We start from the raw sequence: 15,719 nt of genomic DNA, 5'->3' as shown, positions 1-15,719 counted from the left end.
GGTCACCCATTTAAGACCGTGATGAGGAGAAATTGCTTCTGTGTCGGAAGCCAGAGCATGTGGAATTCTTAACTGCAGGAGGTGTAATGGCTACATCATCAAGACTGGAAATATAGATTTTGAATCAGCAAGGGAATCTGGGTTTATGGGGAAACGGGCAGGAAAGTAGAGTTGAGAATAATCAAATCAGTTGCAATTTCAATGATTAACAGGGCAGACTTGGGTCAAGTGGCCTGCTTCTACTCATGTCTTCATTTTCTTCCCTCCAAAATGCATCACCTCATACTTGTCTGCATTCAAGTTCATTTGTCACAACATAGCTACATCCTTCTTAAATAGACACTGTCCTCCTCATAATTTACAATGCTTCCGACATGTCTTTTGTCTACAAATTTTGAAGTTGTCTTGTGCACACCAAGATTTAATTCATGAACAAAAAAAAATCTGGAAAAGCTGGGGCCACGATACCACTCTGTGGGACCTGCAGTACAAATATTCCCACAAACCATCACGATGCTTTCCATCACTCAACCAATTTTGCACTCTATCAAATGTCTTCTGGAAATGTACAGGTCACACAATGAAATTACCCTCCACAATGTTTTGTGTTACCGTGACAAAAAATTTCCACAGGTTAGTTAAATTGCCTTTTAGAAATTCATTCCAACTTCTGCTAATCACCTCATAGTTTTTTTGGGAAAGAATTAATGGTCTCATGGAAAAACAGTCTCTGGAAGCTTCCTCACTAAAGTTAAATAGACTGGTCTGGATGTTTTCTCCAACTCATTCAGAGCTATTCTTACACACCTCTGGAGCAGGTAAGGCAGGAACCTCCTAGCCCAGATCCTACCAGTGCACTAAAACAGCACAACACATTAGTGATGCTTTCAGAAAATATCAGCCAAACAAGTTCAAACACGCACCTCTGGAGCAAGTGAAACTTGAGCCCTGGAGTCCTGGCTCACAGTTAGGGGCAGTATCTCTGCACCACAAGAATTTCAACTGTCTGCCCTCTAATTGCTGAGCTTATTCACATCACAAGTTACCATTTCAAGTCCAGTGGCTCTTCTTCAGAACTTTCTTCCCACAAATGCTGCCACATGCAGAGCGTTCTCCTGCAATTTCTGTTTTGTTTCAGATCTCCAGCATCAGCAGTTCTTTGTTTTATGACACAAAGAAGTTATCACAGGAACTATGAATCCAAGTAAAATTCAAAGATAAACCTAACAATGAAAATAATTATTCCACGTTTTTACATTTGTTATACATTCAAGCAAATGATTATAGGGGAGTTAGCCTTTTTCCCGCTTCAAACACGTTACAACATTCTGCAAAATCATGGTAGACATAATCGTGGCCTGAACTCTTAATTCCACTGTAGGTCAAGTAGCTAACTCAGTTGCTATGCAGCAGCCCAGCTTGCCCAAACCTCCAATTTGTAAAAAGTGCATTGCATTTTCTTTTCCTTGATTCATTCATCAGATGAAGGCATCGCTGGCTAGGCAGCATTCATAGCCCATCCCTAATTGCCCAGAGTCAACCACATTACTGTGGGTCTGGATGTATGCCAGACCAGCTAACTAAAGAACATGAGTGACCCAGATGGGTTTTTCTGACAATCGACACTGAATTCAATCTAATGATGACTGTGAATCCAATTTAGAAAAACTCTGGAAATTAACAAAGTCCACCATGTTCCATGACATGATTTGAACCTGGGTCCCCCAGAAGTTAACGTGAGTCTCTGGATTCACAGTCGAGTGATAATACCATTATAATAAAATGTGAGGCTGGATGAACACAGCAGGCCAAGCAGCATCTCAGGAGCACAAAAGCTGACGTTTCGGGCCTAGACCCTTCATCTGATGAAGGGTCTAGGCGCGAAACGTCAGCTTTTGTGCTCCTGAGATGCTGCTTGGCCTGCTGTGTTCATCCAGCCTCACATTTTATTATCTTGGAATCTCCAGCATCTGCAGTTCCCATTATCTCTGATAATACCATTAGGCCACTGCCTCCCCCAAGTGTTGGTACAGAAATGCATCAGAGATTCAGTAAAAGGTAACCTTGGGCATTCATAACCCTTTGCAACTCTTTCAGGAAAGATCATTACGTAGCTGCAGCATATACCAGTAAGAACAAATATTGGTGAATCCAGGACATAGATCAATTTAAAATTATCCCAAACCATTATTCTAATTTAACTACATTAGTTAAATGACATATTCAGTTATTTATCAAGACAACGTTCTTAATTTCCTCCCAAAAACTGTTCAAAAATACCAGCTACTAATACTGTTGCGGAAGTAGGCATACACAACTGTTCCAGAGTTTAAAGCTTTAGCAGCCGAACAAGTCCCTGACTCTCTACTGAAAACAACCAGTAGAGATCACAGCGGGTCAGGCAACATACTTGCAGAGAGAAAAGAGAGAGAGCAATCTCCTGAGATGCTGCTTGGCCTGCTGTGTTCATCCAGCCTCACATTTTATTATCAGAGAGAGCAATCTAACGTTTCGAGTCTAGATGACTGACTCGATTCCCTGCCTGCACTCGGATATCACCATCCCACCTACCTTCCCTAGCACCAGCCCTCCTCTATTTCTGAACTCCATTCCCTCTCCATTGCTGAAGGAGGGTCCCGGCCGGAAACGTCAACTTTTCTGCCTTGTTCCTCCAATGCTACACATCTTTATAGTTAAAAACGCGTTATGTACGTTTAACACTTCACAGCTGCGGCCAAAGGACATCGTGCCGAAGTGTTAAACTGTTCGTATGTACACAGAGACTGGCCGATCCGAGTCTTTCCAACGTTTTGTGTTTTCATTTATTTCAGAGTTTCAGCATCCGCAATATCGTAAAGGTATTTACCCAAAAGAATGCGAATCATTTAATGGGGATACTTGCACCCCGAAATCTAATTTAGCTGGAAAGACTCAATTTCTACAAATCGATCAGTAAACACGGATGTCTAATCGAATATAAATGTTAGGTCACTCAGAGGTTTTGTTTTAATAAATAAACAAGTAACTCATACATTAAATACACATTTTGACTTGTAAGGGACGCCTTTGAAAAGGGCAGCAACACCATAGCAACAGTGACCGCCCTCAAATCATACGAGAATGAAAGAGGAAAAAAAGAGAATCGAGGTTCCTGGGCCCAGGCGGGCAGCGTTTCAATTAAGGAGGCACTCGAAGTGTTAACGGTTGATATTTGATCATTGAAACTCGGGCCTACTACACTGAAATAAGTCCGCCCGCCTTTCCTAAGTTCTTCTTTTCCACGGACACAAGAACGCTATGTTTCATGGAAAACGAGATTGATCTGCATCGATGACCGGTACCGTCGGGGAGGGGGTGGGTGGATGGATGCAGCTCACGTTATTAACATTGCTAGCATTTGTCTGAACGCCTCTCACTCGATGTTTATCTAAGGCACGTACCTTTCCGCATCCCTCGGCACACCACGTTGGGCGTCTTCCATACCGGTGACCGGCAGCTCCTGAACAACATGAAGGTCATTTTCGTTTCGCTCCCGGGCACCCGTCAACCAGAAAACAAAATGTCGGAGCGAAAGCTGTAGACTTCTTCTCAAAGGAAGTAAGCATTCGGTGTGTAAAAAAAGATAAAAGGTCAACGCACGCTTCAATGAGTCATCCGTCACCACGGCACTTGCTCCTTCCAAGCGGTTTCCTCCCTGTGTGTTAAAAACACCAGTCCGATTTCCACATCCGTCCTCCTCCGGCGTGCAGGCCAACCGGACGACAGGGGCTGCACTGCGACGTCGCCAAAAGTAAACCCTCCCCTCATCCTCACGCCGCTCCAACAACACGGGTTCTGGCCGCAGGAACAGCCACCAATCAAAAAAAAAGACTGCTCCACACGTCATTCTACCCGGTAACACGGGGCCGGTCCAACCCTGCCCCGTCCCTTCCGAACCCTGAAGACGACAGCACGGCAGCTTATTGGTTAGCCCTTCGTAAATGGCGCGCGGCGCTTGAGCCGCCCGGCGGCGAACCTTCTGAAGACGGACGGGATGGTGAAAAAAAATCGACAGTGGCCTAGTCACGTGGGTCCTCGCGGAAACCTAGCTATCTGCTTGTCTTTTCAAAGACAAGTTCGGTTGGGATTGATGGTGAGCGGGAATCGCGCGAGCGCGCGGCAAGACATGGCGGGGGGTGGGGGAGAGATGGGAGGGTCAGCGGTTCTTCTCCGCAATTCCCTCTCAACATCAATAGATAGACACACACATTGTCACTCTCAAGCCCGGGATCGCGTGTAAAAAATGTTTTGAAACTTCTCAATTTTTTATGAAAAGAGCTTCCGAGGCTGTGACGTCACGCGCATCCAACGTTCGAGTTTTTTGGATGGGGTGGTGGTCGCGGAAACCCCTCAGAGTACGAAATAAGGATGAAGGCCCTTTCTTTATTTACAAATTTTAAATAGAAAGGCGGAGAGGAATGAAAGATATGGATCGAATGCTGCGATATTAAATGAGAGAAAACCCGGTTTTTTTCCCTCGCGCTGCCTCTCCTCTTGCCCCCGCCCATCTTGGAGCCGGCCGCGACCAATGGGAAGCGAGAGTTTTCGCGCTGTGGTTCTGGTGGTGGTGGACGAAGAAGAAGGAGGAGGATGATGATGATAATAATAATGATGAGGGAGTCAGTCAGTCAGTCAATCAGTCCGTTAGCGAAGACTGACTGACCGACCGACCGTATTCATTCAAAATACAGTATCTTCTCCGGCTCGGAAAGATGCGCCGGTTCACAGGTTCGCTGCTTTTCTTCAGTTGTCTGCATCTACCTGTCCTTCAATCTCATCGCTTTCCCATTTCCCCCTTTTTTTAAGTTTTGAAAAAATATGTCAAGAGTAAACCGCATAGCGGTTCCAGAGGGAAAGAAGGAACGGGGAGAAGAAGAGAAAAGAAAAAGGCTGAATAAAAAAGGTGCCACTGACTTAGAGCGAGAACTAGGCCCTTCTTGTAGTCCAATCAGAAGCTGGCCACTCTTGAACGGGGAATTAATTTGTTATTTTAATATATCTTTTATCCCCTCCCCCTTACATTTCTAACTTCCACACAGGTCTTTTGGGTATGTATATCTTCTATTTAAATGATCGAGTGTCTAATATCTCCTTGCAGTCTTGGAGTGATTTAATAATTGTAGATGTCTGTAAGCACGGTGAGCGCTGTTTTTTTTAAAAGAAGCTGCTGTGAGGTTGGATCTGCATTGCTGCTGCCTGCTGGATGTATGGAGGGCAGCCATGTTTGTTAAATTTTTATGATTGGTCTTTTAATTTCGTGCTGATTTTTTCCGAGATGTTTTAAAATTGATTTCAGTTTTGCAACAGGTGTTTTCGTTTTGTTTTAAAGCAACCAGTGCTGGTTTGTTTTAGATGCAGTGGAGAATTTGCAAAACTGTGGCACAATTTCTTTGCAAAAAAAGTAAGATGTGCTCCATCCAGCAGGAGACCTGCAGGGAATGGACCACTGAAATGTAAAAAAAATCCTTTTTTGTCAACGCAGTACTTCGGTTGTATTTGTTACGTGTTGGCTGTTGAGTACAATTAACACAACTGTGTTCGATGCAAGTTGCTAATCCCTCATGGTAAAAATGGTGGGAGAACGATTGCACGAAAAAATACTTCGGAATCTTCAGTTAATACGGGTGATTCTGTATATGAATCGGAACAGTTTTAATAGTATTGTCGCAATACAGCATTACTTGTTAGTTCCTGTTTTGACATTAGTGAAATTGATTATTGTTTTACTATTAAAAAAAACTCTGATCATCTCAGAATTGAGGGGTTAGCCGAAGTTGCTGATTTAATTTCTACAAGCTGATTTACTGTGTCATTGTTTAGGATGGTGTTCCAGTTCTGAATAAAAAGCATGTTTCTGGTCCAAATTAATCACCACAGTAGTGGACACATTAAATGACTGGGTAAAGTCCCTTTGAATGGAGCGATAATTTCAGCATAATGTCGTCATGTTTTGAATGAATGAAAAATACGTCGAGATTGCTTTTATTTTATGGTATTATACTTGAATATTGATGAAATTCTCTGTTATGGCTCTTAAGTGAACTTTATAATTTAACGTGATCTAATCAAGCATTTCAGTTTAGTTTATAAACAGTAGAATTTTCTGAACCGTTGGTTCTGTTAGTCCGCAGTTGTTTAGATAAACATCTTCCCATCTAGGATAGCTATTTTGTTTTCTAGATTGAAGTTTGAAATTAGACCTTTGAACCTTGAACATTGAACATTTGGCTCTTAGCAATAGTGTTGCATTATACAATAAAGTAATATTTAAATCACACATGAAATAGATTGACCTGTAACATGGTAATAGTTGCTGAAGTAAAAATGGTACTTGTAAATTACAGAATTAAGTTTGAGGAAGTAAATTGCATTTTGAATGTGACTGAAAATGTGCTAGAGCCCTAGAACTAACAGATGGATCTTAAGTTTTGGTTTTGAAGAGCCATACAGTCATACAGCACAGAAACTGACCTTTCGACCCAACCAGTCCATGCCAACCATAATCCCAAACTAAACTAATCCCACTTGTTTGCGCTTGGCCTATATCCCTCCGAATATGTCTTGTTAGTGTACTTATCCCAATGTTTTATAAACATTCTAACTACCCACATCCACCTCTTCCTCTGGAAATTCACTCCACACATGAACCAGTCTGTTTTTTTTTAAAAGACCATAGTGTCTGTTTTAAATCTTTCTCCTGCCACCGGAAAAATATGGCTGCAGTCTTGAAATCCCCCGTCGCAGGAAGAGGACGGCTGCCATTCACTTTGTCTTTATCTCTCATGATTTTAAGACCCTCTAAGTCACCCCTCAACCTTCTAAGTTCCAGTGAGAAAAGTTCCAGCCTATTCCGGAACAAAAATAGAAGATGCTGGAATAGCTCAGCTCTTCTGGCAGTATCTGAGAAGGGAAAAAAAAGTCAGAGTTAACGGTTCGGGTCCGATGACTTCTGTTTTTGTTCCTGACTTACAGCACATGCAGTTCTTTCAGTTTTTATCCAACCTGTCCTTCTAACTCAAACCCTTTATCCCTGGCAACATCCTGGTAAATCTCTTTTGAACCCTCTCCACCTTAATGATATCCTTACTTTAACAGGACAACCAGAATGGACATGGTACTCCAAAAGACCAATGTCTTGTATAACCTCAACACGACATCCTGACTCCTATATTCAAAGGTCTGAGCAATGAGGACAAGCGTGCTAATTGCCTTCTTAACCACCTTATCTATGTGTGATGCAAACTTAAAAGATTTATGTACCTGAACTCCTAGGTCTCCCTCTGTTCTAAAACAAGGCCTGACTTTTACTTGCATCAGTCCTGGCTTTTTGTTTGTTCCAAAATGCAATGCCAAGCATTTATCCAAATTAACATGCTTCAGCATGACCCATTTGATCAAGATCACTTTGTAATCTTAGCCTCCTTCACTGTCCAGCATACCACTAATTTTGGTGTTCGTCCACAAACTTAGTAACCATGTCTTCTGTATATGAATATGATAGGTTTTCTAAAAGACAGAAAATTTATCTACATTGTGGTGAGATTATATTATTAGCCATGGTTGTGCTTTGGTCGTCTCTACTTATCTGTTACAAATCAAGCACTTTTAGACTTAAAAGTCAGCAAACATTGATTGTAGAAAAAGACTAGAATGGACTAACGTAATTTTATAATATTTGCTGATCTCCTAGGCTGTTCTTGAATTAGCGTGCGGCAGCAAAATTTGATAAGTCTTCTGTTGATATTGGGATACTGCATACTCAAGTTGCCACAGAGAAGTTATTTTTGAAATGTTGAGAATGTGATCAAGATTCTTAAGCACAGATATGAGGCTGTCTTTCAGATGGCACTTTAAACAAAGATCTTTTTGCCCCTCAGGTGGATGTAACTGATCTCGTAGCACTATTATGAAAAAGATGTGGCGTTTTGCCTGGGCTCCTTGTAATATTCGAATATCTCGGACAACATTTCTGTAACAGAATCATCTTTATTATTACATTACAATTTTGTGGGGCCTTGTTTTTGACAAATTGGCTGCTAAAATGTTTTCCGCATAGTAACAAGTACACAACACAATACTACATAGCTGTAGATTATTTTGGGATCTGAGTTTACAACAAATTGACTTCTGATCTGATTACCTTACTATAATGCTCACCAATAGTATAGATCAAGAAATAATTTACTGCCACATGGTGGGTTTGAAGCCTGAGCCATTTTGGTGTGCATGGTGCTACATGAAGTCAGCACTTTTATACAGAAAAAGACAATTACCTTTCACTTACCCTGTTGAATGTATTGATGCTGCCTTTGTTGCTGTTGCACAATAAGATCATAAAGGAGAATCCAGAAAAATACAGAACAAAATATTTTGTGTAGCTTTTGCCTTCTCCAAGACCCCTTTTCTGTGCCAACCCCTCTCTTTTGGAGGAAAGGAAATTTTGAAGGAAAGTCTGATGCAAGATGAGGGTAGAGGTTTAGGATTGATGTTTTATTACCCATGGTCTCCCTAAGATATCACATGCTGAGTTATATTTTGATGGATAGCAGTCTAGCCGTGATGCACTTCTAAAGTGACTCTTTGTAACATCGGGTTATTTTCTTATATAGGTGGAATGAAGTATGGTATAAGATAATAAATGTTCACTTTTTTTTAAATTGACCATCAGGGTATCATACTGTCCTGGCAGCACAATATGCCTTCACCTGCAATCAACTTGCATCCTGTTAACTGGACGTTGGTTGTTTGGCAATCAGGATCATGAGTTAACATAAAGTCTTTCTTGGTCTAGAATTTCTGAAGCCATTTTAACACCTCAGTTATATTTTTAAATCTGTTGACAACAGTGTAGCTTGAAACCTTGTTAGACTCTATGAGCATGTACCTTATTGGATAAATGTATTTGTTCATTGAGCAATAAAGGTTGTTAGTCCATGGCTTTTTGTGTAAAAGCGCGTTATGTACAGTTTTAATGTGTTCATATGTATTTTTGTTGGAAATCTTGTAAAAGTCTCAGCAGCACATTGACTAAAAGACTGAAATGACCTTAGTGAATATACGTTCCTTTGAATAGAAATAGCCAAAGCCATACCACGTTTTATTGTTAATTAGAGAGGTTTACAACTGGATTAAAACAAGGGTGTTACCATGATTTACAAAAATTATTATTAGTAAACTTGAAAACTGGGGTGATACTAAAAAATCATCAAAAATGACCAAGAAATTGCTGGAGAGAGAAAACAATTAAGCATACTAATGAGAATCCTAAAATCTTTTGAATCAAATTTGAATATTTCAAAAATTACTTACTTTTTGTCATGTGAGTTTCTTGGAGACAGAGACAAGAAATCTCTGTTACAAATAAGGAGATAGGAGAGATGTTAAACAAATATTTTGGGTTTTTTTAAGAATAAAGGCATAAAATACTGAATTGGGGAGAACCAAGGGCTCAGTGACAGTGAGAGTTTAGAAGTAATTAGTATTAGCATGGAAAAGTGCTGGAAAAATGAATAGGACTCAAAGTCAACAAATGCCCTGGACCTGATAACTTGTACTCCACGATTTTAAAGAGGCAACATCTGAGATGGTGGCTGTGTTGATTTTCATCTTCCTGAATTCTCTGGATCTTACAAATGGTCACTGTCAATTAGAAGAAAGAAGTGTAACCCTGTTGTTCATGAAGGCAAGCAAAGAGGACAATTGATAGAATTTGAGTGAGTGTTAACAGGGCATCTATAAAAATGGTTGTAAATTGTCAGACTTAACAATTTTATGAACTGGAAGTCTTGTTTAAAAGCTGATGTCCCTTATGGATGAAAAGCTGTTTTAAGTGGTGTCCTGTAGAGCTCAGTGTTGAGATCCCTGCTGTTTTTTTGAAACATTAATAATTTGGACTTGAAAGTAGGGGACACAATTTGGAAATTTGCAGGCAACACAAATATTGATTCTGTAAAGGGTAGTGTAGAGGATGATAAATGATCTAAGTAGGTTGGTGGAGAGGGCAGGAAAGTGGCAGGTGGAGTTCAATTCTGGTAAATTTGTGGTAATGCATTTAGGGAAGTCAAACAGTGAAAGCGAAAACAAATGTGAATACGCATTCGGGTTGAAGAAGTGAGAGATTTTGGCATGAAAGTGCACAGGCTTCTAAAGATAGCAGTACAGGTAGGTAAGGTTGTCTAGAGAGCATTTGGAATGCTCTTGTTCACTGGTAGAGATACAGAATCTAAAAGTAGGGATACTGTGGTGAAATTGTTTAAGATACTGGTGAGATCCAGTAATGTCTGAAGTTCTGGTTGCCACATTATAGGAAGGATGAAATTGGTCTGGAGTGAGTGCAGAGAAGATTTACTGGAACAGTGCCAGGGATGGAGAATTGTAGCTACGAGGAGAGATTGGAGAGGCTGGGCCCGAAGCTGAGAAGACTCGGGGTGACATGATTTGAGGTATATAAAATCGTGAGGGCTGCAGACAGAAGAACCTATTTTCCTTGGCTGGGAATTCCAAAACCAGGGTTTCATTGATTCAAAGCAAGTGGAAGAAGGATTAAAACAGACATGAGGCAAAACATTTTTACAGAGACTAGTTGGTGCCTGGAATTTCCTGCCTGAGGTGATAGTGGAGGCAGAGACCCTAAACGCTTCCAGAAAGTACTGGATCTGCGCACTCAAGTGCTGTAAGCTGCAGGGCTGTGTGCAGGAAGATGGGATTAGAAAGGGCATCTCGGTGCATCTGGGTTGACAGAGAGGAGATGAGCTAAAAGGTTCTTTGTGTGCTGTATCATTTCTCTGGCTCTGTGTGGAGATTTTTGAGAATAAAACTAGAAAGACAGGCAAGGGAGAACCAGTGGTTGTTGGAGTTTCTGAAAGCATGCAATAACATGTCACATAAAAGGTCGTCACCCCAAGTTGGCTTCATGAGATAAGCTGTTATTAGCTTTGATTTACAGGCAGAAAAAAATTTTGAAATAAATGCATCATTTTCACTGGTTGAGTGTAAGAAAAAAACAAGATGTGGTTTTGATGTCTTAGACAGTCCACATAACAGACTAGGAGGTGCTGGAGATCTTAAAAAACCTAAGTGGGTAAATCTCTGGCATCTGATCAGGTGTATGCAAGGACACTGTGGGAAGTTAGGGATGAAATTGCAGGGCCTCTAGCTGAAATATTTGTATCATCTATAGTCAAGGGTAACATACCGAAGACTGTAGGATGGCTAATGTTGTGCCTTTAAGAAGAGCTGGAAGAAGAAGCCTGAGAACTTGAGACTGATGAGTCTGACATCAGTGGTGGTAAGTTGTTGAAGATTCTGAGAGAAGATTTACTTGTATTTGGAGAGGCAAGGACTGACCAGGGATCATCAACACAGCTTTTTACGTCAGAAATCATGTCTCACACTTGATGTAACAAAGTGTGGAGCTGGATGAACACAGCAGGCCAAAAAAATTGGTCTGCTGTGTTCATCCAGGTCCACATGTTGTTATCTCAGATTCTCCAGCATCTGCAGTTCCCATTATCTCTCACACTTGATGGATTTTTTTAAGGATGTAACCAAAATGATCAATGAGGGCAAGCAGTAGATGTTGTTTGTATGGACTTAAGTGAAACCGTTGGCTAGTTGTCACATGGTAGGCTAATTGGTAAAGTTAGATCACATGGGATTCAGGGACAGCTTGCCAATGGGAAACAAAATTAGCTTAAAGGAAGGAGACAGCGTGCGAGTGGAATTTGTTTGTGATCAGACTGGAGGCCTGTGAGTAGCAGTGTTTCTCGAGGATCGGTGCTGGGTCCACTGTTGTTTGTCGTTTATGTAAACAATTTGAATAAGAATTTAGGAGGCAGGGTTAGTAAGCTTGCAGATGACACCATGCCAAAAGTGGACAGCGCAGAAGGTTATCTACGATTACAGAGGATTCTTGATTAATTGGCTGAGGAGTGGCAGATGGTATTTATCCAAATTAAATTTTCAGTATTGCATTTTGGTAAACAAACAAGGGCAGGACTTATACAGTTAATGGTAGGGTCCTAGGTGGTTCATAGAATCCCCTCAGTGTGGGAACGTGTTATGCGACCCACAATTCCATGCCGACCCTCTGAAGGACATCCTACTTGGACCCCACCCCTGCATTTCTAACAGATAACAAACCTAAGCTACACATCCCTGAACACCATGGGTTATTTAGCATGGCCAATCCACCTATACTTGTACATCTTTGGACTGTGGCAGGAAACCAAAGGACGCAGCAGAAACCCAAGCAGGCACAGGAAGAATGTGCAAACTACACACACAGTTGCCCGAGGGTGGAATCGAACCTGGGTCCCTGATGCTGTGAAGCAGCGTTGCTACCCATGGAGCAACCATGCTGCCCAATGTGCAATACAAGATGCCAGTCCACTAATGCCACTGAAATACAGTACCATACGGTCAAAGAATGATAGTCTTGAACAGACTGTGTAGCCATATGCCCTCTGATAACCTAACCTCCTGCCTTTTCCCCATTCAGGTGACAGATACAGCCTACATTTTTTGACAAGATGCAACTTCTTTCAAAGAACAAGAAGGGCTCTACCTACATGTCGATACCACAGCCAACAGCATTTTAAAATAAAAAGAGATTACATTGCAAACTTTTTTACAGTTGTAACAAAATATGGGATGTGGCAGTTCTGGCTCTCCTGAAATACTTTTAATAATCTTTAAAAGAAAATTAGATCTTGAAATATCCTTTTAAAGTAATCCTCAAACCCACTTAAAAGGGGCAGTACAGTCCTGGAGAGAAAAAGCAAAAAAATGTTTCCAGTGAATCTTGGCTGAATGTTGTTGCTTGCAGGATGATTCGCAGGATCAGATTTTCACCCTGAGACTTTAGTCAAATTTCCAAGCCTATAACAGCACTGCATGTAACATTTCTTTTTGAGTTAATAAAATGTGAGGCTTCATGAACACAGCAGGCCCAACAGCATCCCAGGAGCACAAAAGCTGACGTTTTGGGCCTAGACCCTTCATTAGAGCATCTTTTTGAGTTAGACAGTCTATGTTCTAAAGTGCCAGCTAAGCATTGCATTTTACCTGCTTGTGCTAGATGCATTACTAATGGTTGGCGGAGAGCTCAAGAGATAAGCTAATTCAGCTATTGCTGCATGCTTGTTTGCTGAGGAGCTTGACTGGCGGTCATCACAGCAGATCCAACAGTTGTTGAGCTGAAATTAGTTGACTGATTCCACCTATATATTGGAGAAAAAAACAAATAATTCCAAAAAAGTTATTCAGCCTGCAAGAGTCTGTTTTTGAAGCTCAAACTGATATAAATATCAAAGATTAGCTTTTGTAAATATATAGATATTTTCATGCTAGTTAAGAAAGCAAAATAAATAATTGAAAGGTTTTTGGTTAACCATATTGTTGAGTTGTGATCACTAAATAAATGGGGGTGTCCTCTCGGACAAACAATTGCAACAGCCAGATCAGTGACACCATCATTGGTTCTGTTGTAGAGCAGGGAAGGTCAACGTATAGGCCAGTGCAAGTGATAAGGGACTCTATAGTACTGGAGCACAGATTGGCATTTGTGGTCACAAGTGAAACACCAGGATGGTGTATTGGCTCCCACATGCCAGGTTCAAAGATGTCTTTGAACATGTTTAGGAACCCCTGAAGGAGAAGGCTGAGCAGACAGAGGTCATGGTCGATATTAATCTCTATGCCACAAGCAGAAAGTGATGAAGTTCTGCATAAGCAATTTAGGGAGTTAGGTAGGAAGTCAAAAAGCAGGACTTGTAGGATTGTATACACTGGTACATTCCAGAAATAGGAAAATACAGTTGAATGTGTGGCTGAAGAGATGGCTTAGAAGGGAGGTATTGAGATATCTGGGTCATCCGGAACTCTCTTCCAGGTCAAGTGGCACCTGTACAAGGCGGATGGGTTGCATCTAAACTGGAAGGACAGCAAATTCTTGCAGGAAAGTTTGTTTGTGCCATTAGGGAGGAGTTAAACTAGTGCAGCAGGGTCATAGAATAATACAACATTGAAACAAGCACTTTAGCCCAAACTGGTTCATGCTGACAGTGGTGCCCAGTCAATACCAGTTGCCTGTAATTTGGCCCATATCCCCCTAAATCCTTCCCACCCATGTACCATCCACATGTTGTTTAAATGTCAGTATTGTACCTGCTTCAACAACTTCCTGTGAAAGTTCATTCTATTTACACACCACTCTGCGAGAAGTACTTGCCCCTCTGATTCTTTTTAAATCTGTCCCCTCCCACCTTAAATGTATGCTATCCAATTTCCACTTCCCTATCCCTGGGTCAAAGAATATATGCATTCATCTTACCTATGCCCCTCATGATTTAATACACCTCAATAAGATCACCCCTCATTCTCCTACGTTCCAAGGAATAAAGTCCTGTTCTGGCTAACCTTTCCTTATAACTCAGGACCACTAGTCCTGGCAACATCCTCAAATCTTCTTTGCACACTTTCCAGTTTAACTGTCTTTCCTATAACAGGGTGACCAAAACTGTACACAATACTGCCAAGTGTGGCCTCACCAATGACTTCTACAACTGTAACAACATCCCAACTCATGTATTCAGTGCCTCGACAGATGACGGCCAGCATGCTAAATGCCTTCACCACCCTGTCCACCTGTGGACACTGCTTTCAACGAACAATATTCTTGTACTCCATGGTCCCTCTGTTTCGCAACATTCCTCGGGACCTTCCCATTTTACTGGATAAGTCCTACTTTGGTTTGACTTTTCAAAGCACAAAACCTCACACATCTCAATTCCTGACCAGAGCCTCAATATCCCTAACCCTGTCAGCTTTTGTTTTCACCCTATTATAGACATATATTGTCCCTTGACTCTTGATATCACACTTTTAAAAGCCTGCCATTTCCCAATCGTTCATTTTCCTTCAAACAGACTCACCCAATCAACCACTGCTAGGTCTAATAGCCCCAAAATTGGCCCTGCTCCAGTTCAGCACCTTAGCCTGCGGATCTGTTCTATCTTTTTCCATAACTGTCGCTGGATTTAAAGTGCTCTCCAATTGAGATTTCAGTCACTTGCCTGACCTAGTCTTGTAAGAGGTAGTCCAGTGTTGCACACTCCCGAATAGGGCCCTCTGCGGAATGATTTCGGAAACTTTCATGGACACATTTGACAAATTCCACCCCATTCGCCCTTTTACACTCTGTGTCGCCCAGCCAATACACGGGAAATCAAGATCTCCGACTAGTACTACTCTATTATTTGTACAGGTATCTGCAGACTCTCTACGCATCTGCTCCTCTAGTACCTGCTGGCTATTTGGAAGTGTAGAAGACAGTCCCAACAGAATGACCATCTGGTTTTTAAGTTGTAACCACATGGCGTCATTTGATGACCTCTTAAGAATATCCTCTCTAAGCACTGTTGTTATGGCCTCCCTTATCAAAAGGGCAACTCTTCTCCCCGTCCCCAGATTTGCTTGTACTTCTGTTATGTCTGTAGATTCTGTATCCTAGAACATTGAGCTGCCAGCCTGCCCTTCTCTCAACCCTACCCCCCCTCTCAGCCATGTTTCAGTTTTGGCTAATAATACCCAGTCCACAGAGCCAACCCGTTGCTTGGAGCTCATCTGCCTTTCCAGTCAGGCCTTGTGCATTGAAATAAGTGCACTTTAAACCAGAAGCC

At 41.5% G+C, this 15,719-nt stretch overlaps 2 protein-coding genes across 7 annotated transcripts in view; one reads left to right on the top strand and one right to left on the bottom strand.

Moving 5' to 3' along the window:
* letm1 (leucine zipper-EF-hand containing transmembrane protein 1) overlaps positions 1-3,897 on the bottom strand; it is an 83,895-nt gene extending 79,998 nt beyond the window's left edge. Inside the window, exon 1 of one of the 4 annotated variants that reach the window (XM_048529570.2) lies at positions 3,441-3,897. In XM_048529570.2, coding sequence (XP_048385527.1) covers positions 3,441-3,519 — 79 coding nt within the window. In that variant the 5' untranslated portion in view covers positions 3,520-3,897. The remainder of the gene's footprint in view (positions 1-3,440) is intronic. The other 3 variants (XM_048529552.2, XM_048529562.2, XM_048529544.2) reach the window with 3 other exon arrangements.
* nsd2 (nuclear receptor binding SET domain protein 2) overlaps positions 3,137-15,719 on the top strand; it is a 144,622-nt gene continuing 132,039 nt past the window's right edge. For 2 of the 3 annotated variants that reach the window (XM_048529530.2, XM_048529511.2), the window contains exon 1: positions 3,137-4,132. The gene's annotated coding sequence lies outside the window, so the exon portion shown is untranslated. Of the gene's footprint in view, positions 4,133-4,237; positions 4,768-15,719 lie in introns of those variants that run through there. The other variant, XM_048529519.2, reaches the window with a different exon arrangement.

The sequence above is a fragment of the Stegostoma tigrinum genome, chromosome 1 (genome assembly GCF_030684315.1).
Source record: "Stegostoma tigrinum isolate sSteTig4 chromosome 1, sSteTig4.hap1, whole genome shotgun sequence".
NCBI lineage: Eukaryota > Metazoa > Chordata > Chondrichthyes > Orectolobiformes > Stegostomatidae > Stegostoma > Stegostoma tigrinum.
This window is presented reverse-complemented; position numbering and strand designations above follow the sequence as displayed.